The 16,620-nt window shown below is 46.0% G+C and overlaps 1 protein-coding gene across 2 annotated transcripts in view; it reads left to right on the top strand.

The window, feature by feature from the left end:
- Nucleotides 1-16,620, top strand: part of ARMH4 (armadillo like helical domain containing 4) — a 732,743-nt gene that overhangs the window by 223,683 nt on the left and 492,440 nt on the right. For both annotated transcript variants that reach the window (XM_086937981.1, XM_086937980.1), the window contains exon 4: nucleotides 16,332-16,592. In XM_086937981.1, coding sequence (XP_086794107.1) covers nucleotides 16,332-16,592 — 261 coding nt within the window. The remainder of the gene's footprint in view (nucleotides 1-16,331; nucleotides 16,593-16,620) is intronic.

Raw genomic sequence — 16,620 nt, 5'->3', positions numbered from 1 at the left:
CATAAAATCATGGAGCGACATTGAGATCTGAAAAAAAGTTTAAAGCCGCTCCTAACACAAACAAGAGAAAATGGTAATTTATGGGTGCTCTGTGTGCCGGGTGCTGTTCTTATGGTTCTCTCTGGCCTAAAAATGCTGTCCACGGTGAACCACAAGTACCACACGCAGTCCTAACTGCACAAACTGACCCCAAACCAGGTTGCTCGTGGTTTGTTGCCAGTTCCCTTGATGCCTCCCATCTTGTGATTCATTGGCCTTTGCTGAAGTGGCGGCTCCTCTGCTAAGGCGGAGCAGCGTCGCCCCACTGCTTTGAGAGCAGTGAAGAGGAAAAATAAACTGATAATAACTGAATGTTCTTATCATTTTATTTTCCCATTCCTAGGTGCGGGGAAGGGTTGGGCTGGCCCGAATAGGGGCTAGGGGGAGGTGTGGTTTTCACTCCCAAAGCACGCAGGACTGTTTGGCCAGTCCTCTTGGGCAAGCCAAACAGTCCTGCGCACTTTCATCTTCCCTAGCAGGCTGTAATGCACAGCCTGGTGAGTAACATACAAAGGCTCCATATCCCCATATGAGCCCCAAACCATGGTGCTCCCACCAATCACAACGCTGCAATGAAGCATTGTGATTGGCTTAGGAGAGCCCAGGTGCTTCCTGAGACAAAGAAGAGGTGGCAGCTGTGACGCGACCTCAGGTACATTTAAAAAAAATATATATATTTTCAACCACGCCTCACCCCCTTTCCCTATCAGCCGCCACTGCTTTGCTGCCTCCCATCTTGTTATTCATCAGTGGTGGTTCGGACTAGACCAGCGAAATCTTGGGTATTCGTGCGAGGATCTGTTTCTGCTTAAACAAACTCATCCAGATCTTGGCATCAGAGCTTGCAGTACTCTTAGGCTTAGATTACGAGTGCTGTGTTATATTGCGGCACCAGCCCAAACCACTGTTTGCCGCTATTATGAGCGGGTTGGAGTTTTCCAACCCCTTCGAAGTGTAAGGGGTTAAATCTGCCGATGTTTACCCGAGGTAAAAGGTCTGGAAAATATGGTGAAATATAGCACCAAAATCCACATTTTATTCATCACTAGCTTACCCCTTCACGTGTTGCTGCGATCTCAGAAGAAAGGAAATTTAAGAAAACTCGTTATGATAACATTAAATTTACATTCTGTCATTGTTATTGAAACTTATTCATTTTATTTTTGAAAACATTTCTAAGTGTGGCTTGAGCAGTGCATCCTCGATTGGCTTCCAATCTTGATTCTGGTTGCTCTGCTGTTTCATTCGAGCAGGCTCGAGCAGTGCGTAATTGATCGTTTTCCAATCTTGATTCTCGTTGCTCTCCTGTTTCATTCGAGAGGGCTTGAGCAGTGCGTAATAGATCTGTTTCCAATCTTGATTCTCGTTGCTTGTTCGTTTGAGAAGAACGGGCTTGAGCAGTGTGTACTCGATCCTCTTCCAATCTTGATTCTCTTTGCTAGTTCGTTTGAGAATTACGGGCTTGAGCAGTTTGTATTCGAACAGCATTACGGGCTTGAGCAGTTTGTATTCAAACAGCTTCTAATCTTGATTCCCGTTGCATTTCTTTTTCTGAAGTTCGTAATGCCTTTTTCTTTCGTGCTTCTGATGTAGATTGACCAATCGATTTCTGTTTGGGGGTCATAACTGTCGACGATGCTCGCAAATTCGCTGTCTATTTCAGTATTCGAAAGATTATGAGGGCTCTGGGGGGGGGCGATTAAATATTTTTTTTTTTTTACAGAAACCTTTGCAGGAGTGTACTGAACAACTTCCCAAAGTTTCATGGCGATCGGATGAATGGTGTGGTAATGCATAAAGGACAAACAGACAGACAGACATACTTTTGTTTTTATATATATATATAGATTATCACAGGAAAGCCTGGCACGGTTGCTATTTATGTAATAAATTACTATCCCCTGGGTGTCACTACCTAATGGGTGTGTTTAATATCACACAATTATCAAATACTTAGATTCAATATATTATTTTGATCTGTTGCTTATGGAAATGAAATATTGTTTCTTTGCTGATGATGCTGATTTAAAGGTGAAACTACTGTAAACTATGAAACCCAGATCTCTGCACCTATATTCTTTCTAAAAAGTAGTTACCAGGCCATGTCATTTATAGAAATTCTTCTCAAAATTTTCTCTTTTTATGATGATGTGTTGTTCAGCGAGATTTTGAAGATTTGTTCGGCTATTTGTGTCTTCATTTCCCTGGTGTCTTTCCTTTGTCTCTGGATCTGCATCCAGCTTTTGTGTGGTCTATTTTCTTTCATTTAGAGAGTTCAGATGTCTCTGCCACCTCTAATAACTTTGCTAGTGATGCCTACTTAGGCCCTGTCTTCAGAAGTGGGGCCATGTTGATACCTGTTAGAAGAAACACCTATAATGTGTCCTCCCAAACTGTGGTGAGGATACATTTAAATAATACATACCAGAATTCTAGAACATCGTTCCATGTTTTTACAAGGTGAATGTAACTTTTGGGGTGAACTTAGCTAGTGTCTTTTCCCACGAAATTCAAAGAGGTTCAAGGGCATGCCAGATGTATGGCTCCACACCATGTGCAAGAAGTTGGCCAAGAGGCTTTTGCATTGCACACAGGCCAGGTGCCTATTGGGGTAATCATGAACAGTTTGTAAAGCTTCCAGTATGGGCTGTGCAGATAATAGAATTGAATAAGCTTCAACCTTGCATTAGGAGAAACCAATTTCCCATCTTCTAGTCAGAGCCAAACAGACCCCAGCACAGTCCAATCACCACCAGGGCATAATCAGGCACTGAAAACCAGCTAAATCCAGTGGTTGATGCACAGTGGCATGTTCTTTTGGCATGCGAGTAAGGTTGGCCATATCCCACGGGCCTTGTGCGCAATTCGGGTATAGTGCGAGAATTCCCCTTCATCTAGGCCAAACTACTCTTACACCTGCATGAAAGAAATTAATCTTTTGTTCAAGTGTAGGTCACCCACCATCTGGCCGTAGACAGTCAGCCATGCCACATAATTTGTGTCCTTCATCAAGTTGTTGAACGGCTCAAGAGACAACAATGGGAGACCATCTTCAAAGGAGGCCCTTCAGAATTTCTTGCAGACCACCCTGTGCCAGGTGTCTGACCTCATCTGGATCAGGAATAGGGAGCCCGTCGGTATCCCCTTCCCCATCATAAAGAGCTCTCGGAGGGTGGGCTCCCCATGGGTGCTCAGCAGCAATGCTTTGTCCTAATTAGGGCCCTCATCAAACCAGCTCACAGTATGGTGGAGCTGGGTGGTTGTATAGAAGAGGAGCGGGATTGACTCTGCTTGGCTTTCCAGCCAACACCAGCACCCCCAGCAGTTTATCTAGGCGAGCGAATGTAGCACTCAGGTTTGGCCACATCACATTTTGTAACATGTACAAACAGCACAGGAGAAACACCATTTTCACCAGTGCCACTTGTCCCATCATAAACAGTGGCAAGGAAGTCCACAATTTCACAGTTTATTACTCTCCCCGCATTTAGGTCATACTGGGTAGCAAAATCGTGCGAAACCCAAACTCCCAAATAGTATATTTTAAGCCTTTTCTACTGCAGCCCCAAGCCCCTGGGGAGGGCTGCAGTTGTGTGTAAAAGCTTGCACAGTTGGAACAACCAAGGCTTAGCCCTGTTGATATGGAGTCCTGACATTTGCCCAAAGGCACTCAGTTTCTCCAATAGGAGAGGGGTCGATTGTGTTGGGACCCCTAGATACAACAGGGTATCATCCGCATACACCACATGTCACTGCAGCCAGTCAAATTCCCCATGCTCCACGCCTTGCCCTTAACCGGCACGCCAGTGGTTTCACTGCAGTGCAAATAGTAGTCGATATAGTGGGCATCCCTGCCTAGTGCTCCTACACAGTATCCAGGCCTCAGAGACGATACCTCCAGCGCACACTCTGGCCACTTGGTCCTTATACAGCATTTTCACCCACTGGATAAACTGCATATTAACATAGCGCCCGAAGTATGGGAGTCACATTTTGGGTCTCTGTATGACTGTGAGGTTGATGGTCCCACCGGCCTAGACATTCTGAGTATAACTCCGGAGCTGTGTCAGGAGGGGGGCTGGGATATATCTATGACGGAAGTTGGAAATCCTATTAACAGCCTGCACCCCAACAAAGCCCCTGGTCTTGACAAACTCTTGACCTCTTTCGGGAGGAACGCAACATATGGGTCCCATATTTGTGTGCCCTTTTCAGTGCTATTCTGAAGGGCATGAATCCCCCGATACTTGGAATGGCGCTGAGATAGTACTTATATTCAAAAAAGGCTGCCCTCCGCTACCCTCTAATTACAGACCCATCAGCTTAATTGAAATCACACAAAAACTGATGGGCAGGGTCCTTTTGGCTCAAATACAGGGGTGGATTGAGGAATAAGAGATTTTGAGTCCCTAGCAGGCTGGCTTCAGATCAAAAATGTCAACCGTGGACCAGATTTTTAGACTACAGATACTTTTCTGGAAAACAGTGAAGATTGAGGGTGGCAGCCTCTATCTTATATTTGTTGATCTGAAGTCGGCTTCGATCTCGTACCAAGGAAGAAGCTCTGGGAAGTGCTTAGCGACCTTGGTATTCCTCCTTACCTTCTCAATGTGTTAGTGAGGTTACATACTAGCAATTATGCACAGGTAAGATGTGGAAAATATGGGGAACTCTCCACACACTTTCCTGTCAAAAAGGGGGTGAGAAAAGGATGTGTTCTAGCCCCCACCCTATTTTGTCTCTACATTAATGGGCTTATTGATCTTCTTAACAACATAAAAGACATTGATTCCCCTAAGTTAGCCACGGGTAAGAAACCTGCATTGATTTTTGCAGATGATACCTTGCTACTGTCCAAGTCACCTCTAGGTATTCAATGCATCCTGGATGGGCTTGCACAGTTTTGCAATTTGAGAGGTCTGGAGATTAATTTATCAAAGACCAAATTTGTGGTCTTTAATCCGCCGATGAGCACGCGCCCAAACCCCTCTCTCAACTGTATCCTCCTTGAAAAAGTGAGGATATTCGATTATCTGGGTATCACACTATCTGAGCAATTTGGGTGGGGCTCCCAGATGGCTAAAGCTAGACTTAGGCTAACCCAGACACTGGGGGCGATCAAGAAAATGCTTAGAACATCTGTATATAAGCCAGCAGCTCCTGTTGTGGAGATGTTTAAGCCCAAGCAAGAGGGGCTACACTATATGGGTTGGAGCTTTTGGGGGTATTGTTCTACCTCTGATCTCATCAAGCTAGAAAACAACTTTATGAGACATTTTATACGCCTTCCACGCAGCACCCCATTAGTTCCCCTCCGTTTGGATCTGGGCATGAGGCCTATTGATGAAGAGATTGCTCTTAGGCCTCTGATCGTTTGGCACCGGGTATGGGTAACTCCAGAGCTGTCCCCCTACGAAGTCAAGCTAAAGGAGCTCTTCCCAAGATTAAATTCCTGTAAAATACTGTGGCTGGCCCATATAAGGAATATCTCCGCTAGGCTTGGCAGGCCAGAGCTATGGTCCTCCCCAGAGTTTTCCTGTCTTGATATCTAGGTTGGACCTTGTAAAACACTATAGGCAATCAAACCTACTGTCCCTCCAAGAAAGTGCTAAAGAGGGCAGGCTGACGATGGAGTTCCTACAAATCAAAGAGGTATACAAAACAGAACTCTTTCTGGATGTAACCTACCCTCCTATGGCTAGGAAATTGTATCTGCAGTTCAGATTAGGGAACCTACCACTGGCAGTGCACATTAGCCTATGGGCTCCATAGAACTCGAGTGTGTGCCCTGCATGTAATTTAATGGCCGAGTATGAAATCCATGTACTGTTCTTCTGCTCTGCATATGTCCTAACAAAAAAAGAGGGGTGGACCAAGGAGCTTGATCAGGTCCAGTGTCCATGCTCCTAATTTAATACTGCTTACAACAAAGGGGACACTGTTCCTAGTACGAGGTGCAAAAAGTCACCTGTGTATGCGGGTGCAAAAAGTCACCCATATTAGAAAACCAAGAGAGAAAGAGAGATAGGATTACTAGGTAAAGTGACCCACAGTGAACAGGGAAAACATTTAGTGTCCTCTGTTGCCCTCACACACCTCAAGAGGTGTCATGCTTCATCATCGGGCAGTAGCTCCTCGTAGGGCCGGCGCTGCAATTCTCTACGGGCCCCCCGAAGGGACTCTTTGTCGGAGATCTTTTTAGGACTGCCGGATGGTGCATGTGGGTGTGCGGGGTAAGGGGTCATGTGAGGGTGAAAAAAAGTGCGTGCAAGTATTGTGTAAAGTACATAATGGGTAACCATGCAGCGAATGTTTGTAAATTGTACCCAAAGCAGTCTAAGTTGCTGAATAAATAAAATCTAGCCCCAAGGGCATACTATGCCAGGGTCTAGACATAGGTCAACATGTTTCGCGCCTGTGTCGCCTTAAGGGTCGTTGGCGCTTCGTCAGGACCAGAGTGTTTAAAAATATGTGGTGCACGTGAAAATAGATTAAAATACCCTCATAATCGACCAGGGCGGGCAGAAACCTGTATACCCGACATCTGGCTACAGCTGCATGTTGTAACCGCTCCTGGTCGGTACCTAGAAAAGAAAATGGACAATAGAATGCAAATTTACGCATCAGAAACATCTTGACGCCACATACTGTGCCACCAATGTGTGCACAAACAATTTTTGAAGACAACCAGAGTAGCAGACACAAGGGACACAGGCCCGCACAACATGACTACGGAAGCCCAGATCCAGCAAGGCATGGTTTAATGCATCTAATACTCCCTAGTAGGGAATAAACGCCCCTCTCCTATACCATACAAAAAAGCTTTTTTGCAGTGGTATAGGAAGGGGCCCACTCGTAACTGTTGCCCCTCTATAAACCAGGGTATCAACCACTGTGAAACATGATGCTAGCAGGGCCTCATGGAGAATAAATGCCCCGATGCTGTAGACTCCAAATGCGTGCTCACCTCGCTATGCTGAGGAAACGTTTCCGCTGGCAGCAGGCAACGAAAAACCCCCGCATTAACAGGCTGTAAAAGTAACAAATAATCGCAGGGAGTTAACAACACAGGCTCGGAATGCCATATCAAGGTTGCTAGGTCATCGCGGTACCTGACTCATTTCCAAAATCTACTCACAGATTAGCTCGTGTGCTGTCTCCTCCACACCTACCCCATCGTTGCGTCTGCCCGGAAATGACATCGCATTTCGCGGTAGCTATTTAAAGCAGATCTCAGGGGTCAGGTGTGCTAGGCGATTAACTTCACCGGAACATCTTACTGGGTAGAGAAGGATCAGTCCGAATGCTCGGCTGTTAAGGACGCGCCGCGCATGTGCAGTAAGGGAAAAACTACTCCCCTCCACATGCGCAGCGCTGACACTCGTATTGCTCGTGTACTCTAACGAAAATGCGATACTTGTGGTGGAAGCCCAATGATCATAAAAGTCCCCTCTCAAATATAACTCATACAAACAAACTATGCTTGTAGTCGTGATGGCTACTTAAATGCGTGTGTATCCCGTTTGCAGGCCCCATAGTCATGGTAGTTGTTACATTTAGTAATACTTGCCCTGCAGGATGAAACAAATAAATTGCCACCTCACTGTCTGAGGCATAGGATGTAAGGAGGAGTAGTGGGGTATATCAGGATTAGGTAAAGTGTCACAAAAGGTGCAATTAGCTTCATAACCTCTCCTCCCTACCTACTCCCTCATCCATGAGAGTAAGAGACTATAAGAATCAAGTTACAGAGTGTTAGGTGGAAAGAAATTCCAAGACGCTATTAAAGCCTTTGCAAAAGTGTGGGCTCCGTTAGAGGTTGCCAGTTGGCAAAACCATGTTGTCCCGTGTGCCTGTAGAAATAAAGGAAAGGAGAATAGACTGGTCCAACGGCGACACCGCCGTGCTTAAATTACTTAACAAAAAAAGAGGGGTGGACCAAGGAGCTTGATCAGGTCCAGTGTCCATGCTCCTAATTTAATACTGCTTACAACAAAGGGGACACTGTTCCTAGTACGAGGTGCAAAAAGTCACCTGTGTATGCGGGTGCAAAAAGTCACCCATATTAGAAAACCAAGAGAGAAAGAGAGATAGGATTACTAGGTAAAGTGACCCACAGTGAACAGGGAAAACATTTAGTGTCCTCTGTTGCCCTCACACACCTCAAGAGGTGTCATGCTTCATCATCGGGCAGTTGCTCCTCGTAGGGCCGGCGCTGCAATTCCCTACGGGCCCCCCGAAGGGACTCTTTGTCGGAGATCTTTTTAGGACTGCCGGATGGTGCATGTGGGTGTGCGGGGTAAGGGGTCATGTGAGGGTGAAAAAAAGTGCGTGCAAGTATTGTGTAAAGTACATAATGGGTAACCATGCAGCGAATGTTTGTAAATTGTACCCAAAGCAGTCTAAGTTGCTGAATAAATAAAATCTAGCCCCAAGGGCATACTATGCCAGGGTCTAGACATAGGTCAACATGTTTCGCGCCTGTGTCGCCTTAAGGGTCGTTGGCGCTTCGTCAGGACCAGAGTGTTTAAAAATATGTGGTGCACGTGAAAATAGATTAAAATACCCTCATAATCGACCAGGGCGGGCAGAAACCTGTATACCCGACATCTGGCTACAGCTGCATGTTGTAACCGCTCCTGGTCGGTACCTAGAAAAGAAAATGGACAATAGAATGCAAATTTACGCATCAGAAACATCTTGACGCCACATACTGTGCCACCAATGTGTGCACAAACAATTTTTGAAGACAACCAGAGTAGCAGACACAAGGGACACAGGCCCGCACAACATGACTACGGAAGCCCAGATCCAGCAAGGCATGGTTTAATGCATCTAATACTCCCTAGTAGGGAATAAACGCCCCTCTCCTATACCATACAAAAAAGCTTTTTTGCAGTGGTATAGGAAGGGGCCCACTCGTAACTGTTGCCCCTCTATAAACCAGGGTATCAACCACTGTGAAACATGATGCTAGCAGGGCCTCATGGAGAATAAATGCCCCGATGCTGTAGACTCCAAATGCGTGCTCACCTCGCTATGCTGAGGAAACGTTTCCGCTGGCAGCAGGCAACGAAAAACCCCCGCATTAACAGGCTGTAAAAGTAACAAATAATCGCAGGGAGTTAACAACACAGGCTCGGAATGCCATATCAAGGTTGCTAGGTCATCGCGGTACCTGACTCATTTCCAAAATCTACTCACAGATTAGCTCGTGTGCTGTCTCCTCCACACCTACCCCATCGTTGCGTCTGCCCGGAAATGACATCGCATTTCGCGGTAGCTATTTAAAGCAGATCTCAGGGGTCAGGTGTGCTAGGCGATTAACTTCACCGGAACATCTTACTGGGTAGAGAAGGATCAGTCCGAATGCTCGGCTGTTAAGGACGCGCCGCGCATGTGCAGTAAGGGAAAAACTACTCCCCTCCACATGCGCAGCGCTGACACTCGTATTGCTCGTGTACTCTAACGAAAATGCGATACTTGTGGTGGAAGCCCAATGATCATAAAAGTCCCCTCTCAAATATAACTCATACAAACAAACTATGCTTGTAGTCGTGATGGCTACTTAAATGCGTGTGTATCCCGTTTGCAGGCCCCATAGTCATGGTAGTTGTTACATTTAGTAATACTTGCCCTGCAGGATGAAACAAATAAATTGCCACCTCACTGTCTGAGGCATAGGATGTAAGGAGGAGTAGTGGGGTATATCAGGATTAGGTAAAGTGTCACAAAAGGTGCAATTAGCTTCATAACCTCTCCTCTATGTCCTGCCCCGTTAACGTTGGATAACCCAACTATGCAAAAACTTAGGGTTTGTTCGTTGTCTAGAGGCCTACAGAGTTTTAATATACGATACTGAGCCTCCAATTATATTTGCTGTATCTCGTTTCTTAAATGCTATGTGGCACATTAGGAAAGGGTTTTTAAAGTAATTGCAGGGGAGGATCATTTGGAAAAAAAACATTATAAGTTACACTCTGGGTGCCTCCAAAATAAATCCCAACAACTCTTGCAAACTCTGTCCATTGTATTTTAATGATTGTTTTTATGTATTTTAAATTTTGGTGTGGTTGTCAGTCTTTTTAATCTTGCACAAATGTATGGGATGTAAATATTGATCAGTTTGTGTAAATGTTCGAAGATTTTTATATATTAATGTGCTTTTATCGCTCGAGTGGCCAAAATAAAGTTTTTGACTGACTGACTGATTAACACCCTTAGGCCGGAGGACCGCTCACATATACTGCCACCCCACTGCGTCCAAATCCAGGATAGCAAGAGCATAGTCCTCCTCAAAGGAGTCCGGCATAGCTCATGGTTCAGGTGCCTGATGTTAAACATTATACCTCTGCCTGGAATGAACCCCATCTGGTCTGGGTTCACCATGCTACCCACCGCCTAGAGAAGCCTCGCAGCCAGGACCTTGCACAGCAATTTTAAGTCTGTATTCAGCATCAATAGTGGCCTGGTCCAGTGGATCCCGTCCCTCCTTGGGGATAAGGACCATCACCACTTCCCTTAATGGGGGCATGATCATGATCCCTTCTTCTCCTGCCTCCAGTAAAGTACTCTCAAGTACAGGGACAGGCAACGCCTGCTATGGCTCTGGCGGGATCTCAACTGCTCCCAGCATCTTGCCATGGGGCAGCTCAGCGAGGCAGATCAATCTCCAAGGGATTGCGATCCAGCTTGTCCTGTGCAGCAGCTCCCGCATGGGCGAACCCCAGTTTCAGATCGGCAGACCAAGCGTCATTTATCTTTTCCCTTTCAATAATGTCAGGTCGTCCAGCATCCTGTAGAGACAATTTATGTGTGAGGGACCTGTCCCGCTTTAACAACCATGCCAGCAGTTTTCCTTATTAATCGCCTTTGCGAAAAAGGGGTTGCCGATATTGTGTGCATGGATCCTTCTCCAGCTGTACCCAATCTTTGATCAATATTGAAATCAAAAAGGTAACCAGTGAACCCACAACTTGATTGGGTTCAAAGATACTTCTTGCTATTGAAAATGAAATGAAATACCAGCATTTGTAAAGCACACAACTATCTCCGGAGAGGTGTCCCAGCGCTGGAGGCCGTTGCAAAGATTAAGCGAGCTATTGCCCAGAGTCACATGATGCTGGGCTGACCTGCCGCCAGCACCGGGGATCGAGCCGTGAACCCCGTGATACAGAGTCAGGCACCCTGGCCGCTGCGCCACACCTCTTCTTCACGATGCAGTGAATACTCATAGCTTCCTGTATTTCCAGGTCTTTTGCTTGGAGGGCAGGTTTTCCAGTGACTGTTAACATACGTTGAGTCAACGAACTCCAGGTTACTTCTGATCTGAAATGTAGACATGGTTTTAGAATGACCGAATGGTTATCTGTTACAGCTATTGTTTATTTCAGTGCCTATTTGTAAATTAAATATTAGCCAAGACAAATCTGTGATATGATTTAAGAGTACAATAATTACTACAGGCCAATATGTTTTCTATCCCCCCTTGGGAGGTTATTTGCGTGATCCCGCCCTCAGGAAGGGTATGCACACTATCAGCTGGAATAACTGCAGCGTTTTGCACTGGTTTACAGTTTCAACAAATGTTCAACCAGTTATCTACAAACAATTTAATAGCAGGGATGCTGAAGACCTGGTGTTGTTTCCTCTGATGGCTTCAATCAGAGAGGTGCTCTGATTCTGGAATCAGAATAACAAATTATTGTTGCTAATTGCACTCAGACCTTAAACTTGTAGCACTGCAGTTACTCCCTTCCAGGTAATACACGGAGGAACCTGTGCAGTGAAAACAGTGAATTATACAGAGAACCACAAAGTGAAACTGGTTCCAAATTTTCTTATGCTTGTTATGCTCCAGTACCAGTGGGGAAATGAATATATGTATGTATTTTTTATGTCTATTGATCGGTATGTATACCAGGGAAGTGTTGCTTAGCTTTCGACAGTGGCCCCTGCACTGCGAGCATCCCCCACTCGACCCGCCATGTGTTCCATTCCAATGTCCTTGTTGCAATTTTGTGCTTACTCCACCTACTCGGATTAGTGCTCTGACCGAGCCCTCCATCACAGAACCAGTGCCCTCCAAGCAACCGGCCCACTGTGACCTAAAAATCTGGCATCTTAATGTCAGGTCATTGGTTAAACATCATGCCGAAATCCATGATCTTATTATGGCGGAAGGTCCTGATGTTTTCTTTATGACCAAAACATGGCTCCCTGATGAAGACACAGTCACACCTAATCTATCACTCCCTCCAGACTATTCCATTTACACTCTTAATCGGAATACTAGGGGTGGAGGCATTGCAGCGGTAGTAAAATCATGCTATCCCTGTGCATGGAAAAAACTAGCCATAGCTGGCTGCGAGAGCGCACAGTTTGCTATATCAATTAACAACCATTTCACTTTCTCTGGACTTTTAATCTATAGACCCCCTGGGAGTGATGTTACTTTTAGGACTGTTCTTCCCGAATTAGTGTGCTCTCTGGCGGTTGGCTCGGCCAACTTTAGTGTCCTTGGTGACCTTAATCTTCATTTTGAACTCTGCCACTCTCCTGCTATTGCTAGTATACTTGCAGACCTAGAGGCTCTGCAGCTAAGACAGGTGGTCACTCATCCTACGCATGGGGGTGGACACACTTTGGACCCCATATTCCCCTATTTGTCTGGGGTTACGATTCGGCCACCTACGCCAATGGTGTGGTCTGACCATCATCTTGTGGAATTCTATCTCGCTATTAGAGCACCCCCTTTTAAAACCATTGACAGGGTCCTTCTTAAACGCCCTTGGAAGAAGTTAAAACTCGAGGACTTCCATCGGCTGCTTGACGAACATCCGCCCGGCCCCTTCAATGATGTCGAAACTGGCTATGATATTTTCTGTAACTGGGTTTCCCGGGCTCTTGACCTTTTGGTCCCTGCATCTTGGAGCAAATGCCGCTCACTCGAACCAAGCCCCTGGTTTGATAGTGACTTATTGCTCCTAAAAAAATCTTGCAAGCAAGCAGAAAAAATCTCTATATCTAGCCAAGGTTAAAATGTACCACAGAGCTATCTGTAGGGCCCGTGCGGCCTACTACTCTCATGAGTTAAAATGTAGCTCTAATCCCACCAAGCTGATCTTTAAAATCCTTAAAGATCTGACGGCTAAAAGAGCTCCAGTAGCTGAGGGTTGCTCAGAGTCTCTTTGCGAAGAACTTGCCACCTTTTTTCTGGAAAAGTTTCGGATTATCTATCGGTCTTTCCCCAGCATTATCCCCCAGAGTGAAGTTCAGAGACCCAATTTGACCCCCAATGTGAGCCTATGTGTACTACCCGGCATTTCTGAGGTGGAGTTGGATAGGTTGGCGATGAATCTGGATCACCAGTGGATCCGCTTAGACCTTTGCAGTTGAGAGAGTCGTCAGCTATATGTCTGCCTCCCATTCGCCAGCTTATTAACCTCTCCTTTTCTTCTGGCATAGTAGCTATTACATGGAAACAAGTTCAGGTCATGCCTATTTTGAAGAAACCTGCACTGGACCCGCTTAAGCTGGAGAACTACCTCCCAATCTCCCTTCTCCCTTGGGTTGCCAAGGCGCATGCAAATGAGACCCTATCTAAACATCTTCACACCGCTAATATTCTGGACCCTAGTCAGAACGGGTTTCGGGCAGGACACAGCACCGAGACGGCCCTTCTTGCTATGACGGAACATCTGCGGTCCGTGCTTGATTCTGGTCAGACTGCGGCAATGGTGTTACTTGACCTCAGTGCCGCTTTTGACACGGTTTCGCACGCAATACTGCTGCATCGTCAGGGCGAAGCAGGTGTCTCTGGGCGGGCATTGGACTGGTTCAGTTCATTCCTAGCGGATCGTACATTCCGGGTCACTACTCCTACTTTTATATCTAAGCCCTATCCCATTGAGCAGGGAGTACCTCAGGGGTCGGCACTGAGCCCCATATTGTTCAACCTGTATGTGCAGCCGCTGGCTGCGGTCGTCAAGCAATGGGGCCTGAATATGGTTTCCTTTGCGGATCACACGCAGCTGGCGGTAGCCCTTAGTGGAGATGCAGACTCCGAGGCCCCTCGGTTTAGGGAGGGTTTGATAGGAGTGGCTGGCTGGATGACGGCGAACTGTCTGCAGCTCAATGCTAAGAAGACTGAGGTTCTCATCGTGGAAAAGCATAGCAACCTCTGGGGTGATCAGTGGTGGCCCCCAGAGTTGGGTTCCACTCCCATCCCGGTGTCTGAGGTGAAAAACCTGGGCGTATGGTTAGATCCCGCCCTTAGATTTTCTGTGCACGCAAAAAAAGTAGCTGCCACTTGTTTTGGCATACTGCGTGAGCTTAGACCAGCCCTTACATTTTTTGATGCTCCGACTCGTCAGCTGATTATTCAGGCCACTATTCTCTCGCGATTAGATTATGCGAGTTCACTCCTGGTGGGAGCCAATCAGGCGGAAATTGTTCGGATGCAACGTGTCCAGAACGCCGCAGCTAGAGCTCTGATGGGTCTACCTAAAGTTTGTTCTGTGAAGGCAGCCATCCATAAGCTTCACTGGCTTCCTATGGCCCAAAGGATTGAGTTTAAGACTCTTTGTCTTTCTTTTAAAATTCTTAAACTGTCATCCCCTCAGATTCTGGCACATCTTCTTACTCCTTAAGTTCCCTCCCGCTCTCTAAGGTCATTGGGCCAAAATCTGGCCATTGTTCCACTCTTCAAACGCTGTCGGGCCGAAGGTCGGTCTTTCCGTTACCTCGCGGCCAAGCGTTGGAATACCTTACCAGCTCACATTCGTGCCCTGGAGGATTTGTCAGCCTTTATTAAAACATTCCTTTTCCCTCCCAGCGTGTAAGAGTTCTGTTGGACTTTCTGTAATGTTTGGTTTGTTATGTCTGGGCATTTTCCTTCTGCCTGTCAAAGCGCCGGGACGCCCCTTTGCTGGGGCAGCTGCGCGCTACAAAAATCACTATAACATAACATAACATATAAGTATTTGTAAAGCACAATCATAGCTAGGAAGCAGCAGAGCTTGGATTAAGGGTCTAGGCCCATGATAATGATTCTGAGCTGTTTACAGAGCAGTTTTTAGCTCGATATTCTGTTATTGTGCATGGAGCAGTGTTTCTGAATTTCAGGAGCGAATTTTATAATCAGTCATTAAAACTGCCCGCACTTTGTGCAGTATCTGATTTCTGCCACTGGCATTTCTTGCACATGTTTTTTATCCACACTTGAAATGAGGTCCCAAGTATATGGTGAGAAGGAAATTTGTCAAATTGTTTTACTTCAACTGATTTCTTCTTCTGAAACAGACGTACTTCCCTATCAATGCCAGCTTTGAAATCAGTATTGTTACATGGGCTTGGAGCTATATATATGCAGGAGTGAGTGCTTGGTTCCATCACTAACCCAGGATTCTGCTATCCATTCGATTAGAGGGGAAAGGCTGCTGGTCCACTGATATTTTATCAGTGATTACCTGCACCAGCTTCTCACAGTGTATCATGTGCAGATTACAGCTATACCAAGGAAAGCTGTTTGGGAGCCATTTGAAGTTTGACGGAGCGGGAGTTTCTCTGTAAATTCATTGGTCTGCGGTCGGCCTACCACGTTTAGAGGCGGGGTTAGCGGGCAGGGTCCTGAAAATGGCGCTTCAGTTGACTCTGCTGTCGGAAACCTTTGACCAATGACCCATCTGCCACAGGGCCATTGTTTTGTGTGTGCTGAGAGACCCCATGAAAAGGCTTTCTGTTATGTATTTGTCCTGCCATTGATCTGCAAGTGAGGAATGGGATGACCAGGCCAGAGAAATCAAAATAATGCCTCCCCGAGATGCAGAGAGATATATCTATGCATGTGATGGACATTTTGGTTTTGTAATTCACAAACAAAACTCCTGCTCTGGGGCTTTGTTTCTAAAAAAACAAAATCAAAAACACAATCCAAGCAGGCCACCATGATATGGCGGCCATCATTTAAACAAATGTGCTCCTGCTGTGTTGGTCACAGCACTTTCAGCAAACATTTCTTTGCAGTACAGTGCATTACTCCAAATATGGTGGCCTAGCTGCTGGGAGGTGTGCTGGGGCTTGGCTCCAGACAGCCCAGAGACTTGACGGCTCTTTACCTTAGGTAACCTCTAGCTAGTCCACCATAAACAAGGTAGAGAGCCCTAAACAGTTGCACTCCATGTAACAATGTAGTCACAATTTCTTGATTTTGAGATGATTCCTTTTAGAATTGAATGAAAAAAGCTCTAAAAATAATTTTCCTGCTTTCTTTTCTGTGCATTGCCAAACAGAGGGCGAGGAGGAGGAAGAAGAGGATGAGAAAGATGAGGACGAGGATGAAGATGATGATGATGAGGAAGAGGATGATGAAGAAAAAGACCCTGAGTCCTTGGATGACAGTATTGAAAGTGATATTGATGTTCCAGCATTCACTCTTCCAGTTCTGGCTTCCATGAAAACTCCAGCAGAAAAGACAAACCAGCAGGCACTGGAGGAGGTGTCCTACCGGGTGCCCGACACTTTGGAATGGGAGAAGCAGAACCTGGGTCTTGGTAAGTGGAAACATCATATCTTCGACTA

This window comes from Lissotriton vulgaris, chromosome 9 (assembly GCF_964263255.1).
Source record: "Lissotriton vulgaris chromosome 9, aLisVul1.2, whole genome shotgun sequence".
NCBI classification, from domain to species: domain Eukaryota; kingdom Metazoa; phylum Chordata; class Amphibia; order Caudata; family Salamandridae; genus Lissotriton; species Lissotriton vulgaris.
The sequence above is the reverse complement of the archived record's forward strand: the minus strand, read 5'-3'. Positions and strand labels throughout refer to the sequence as shown.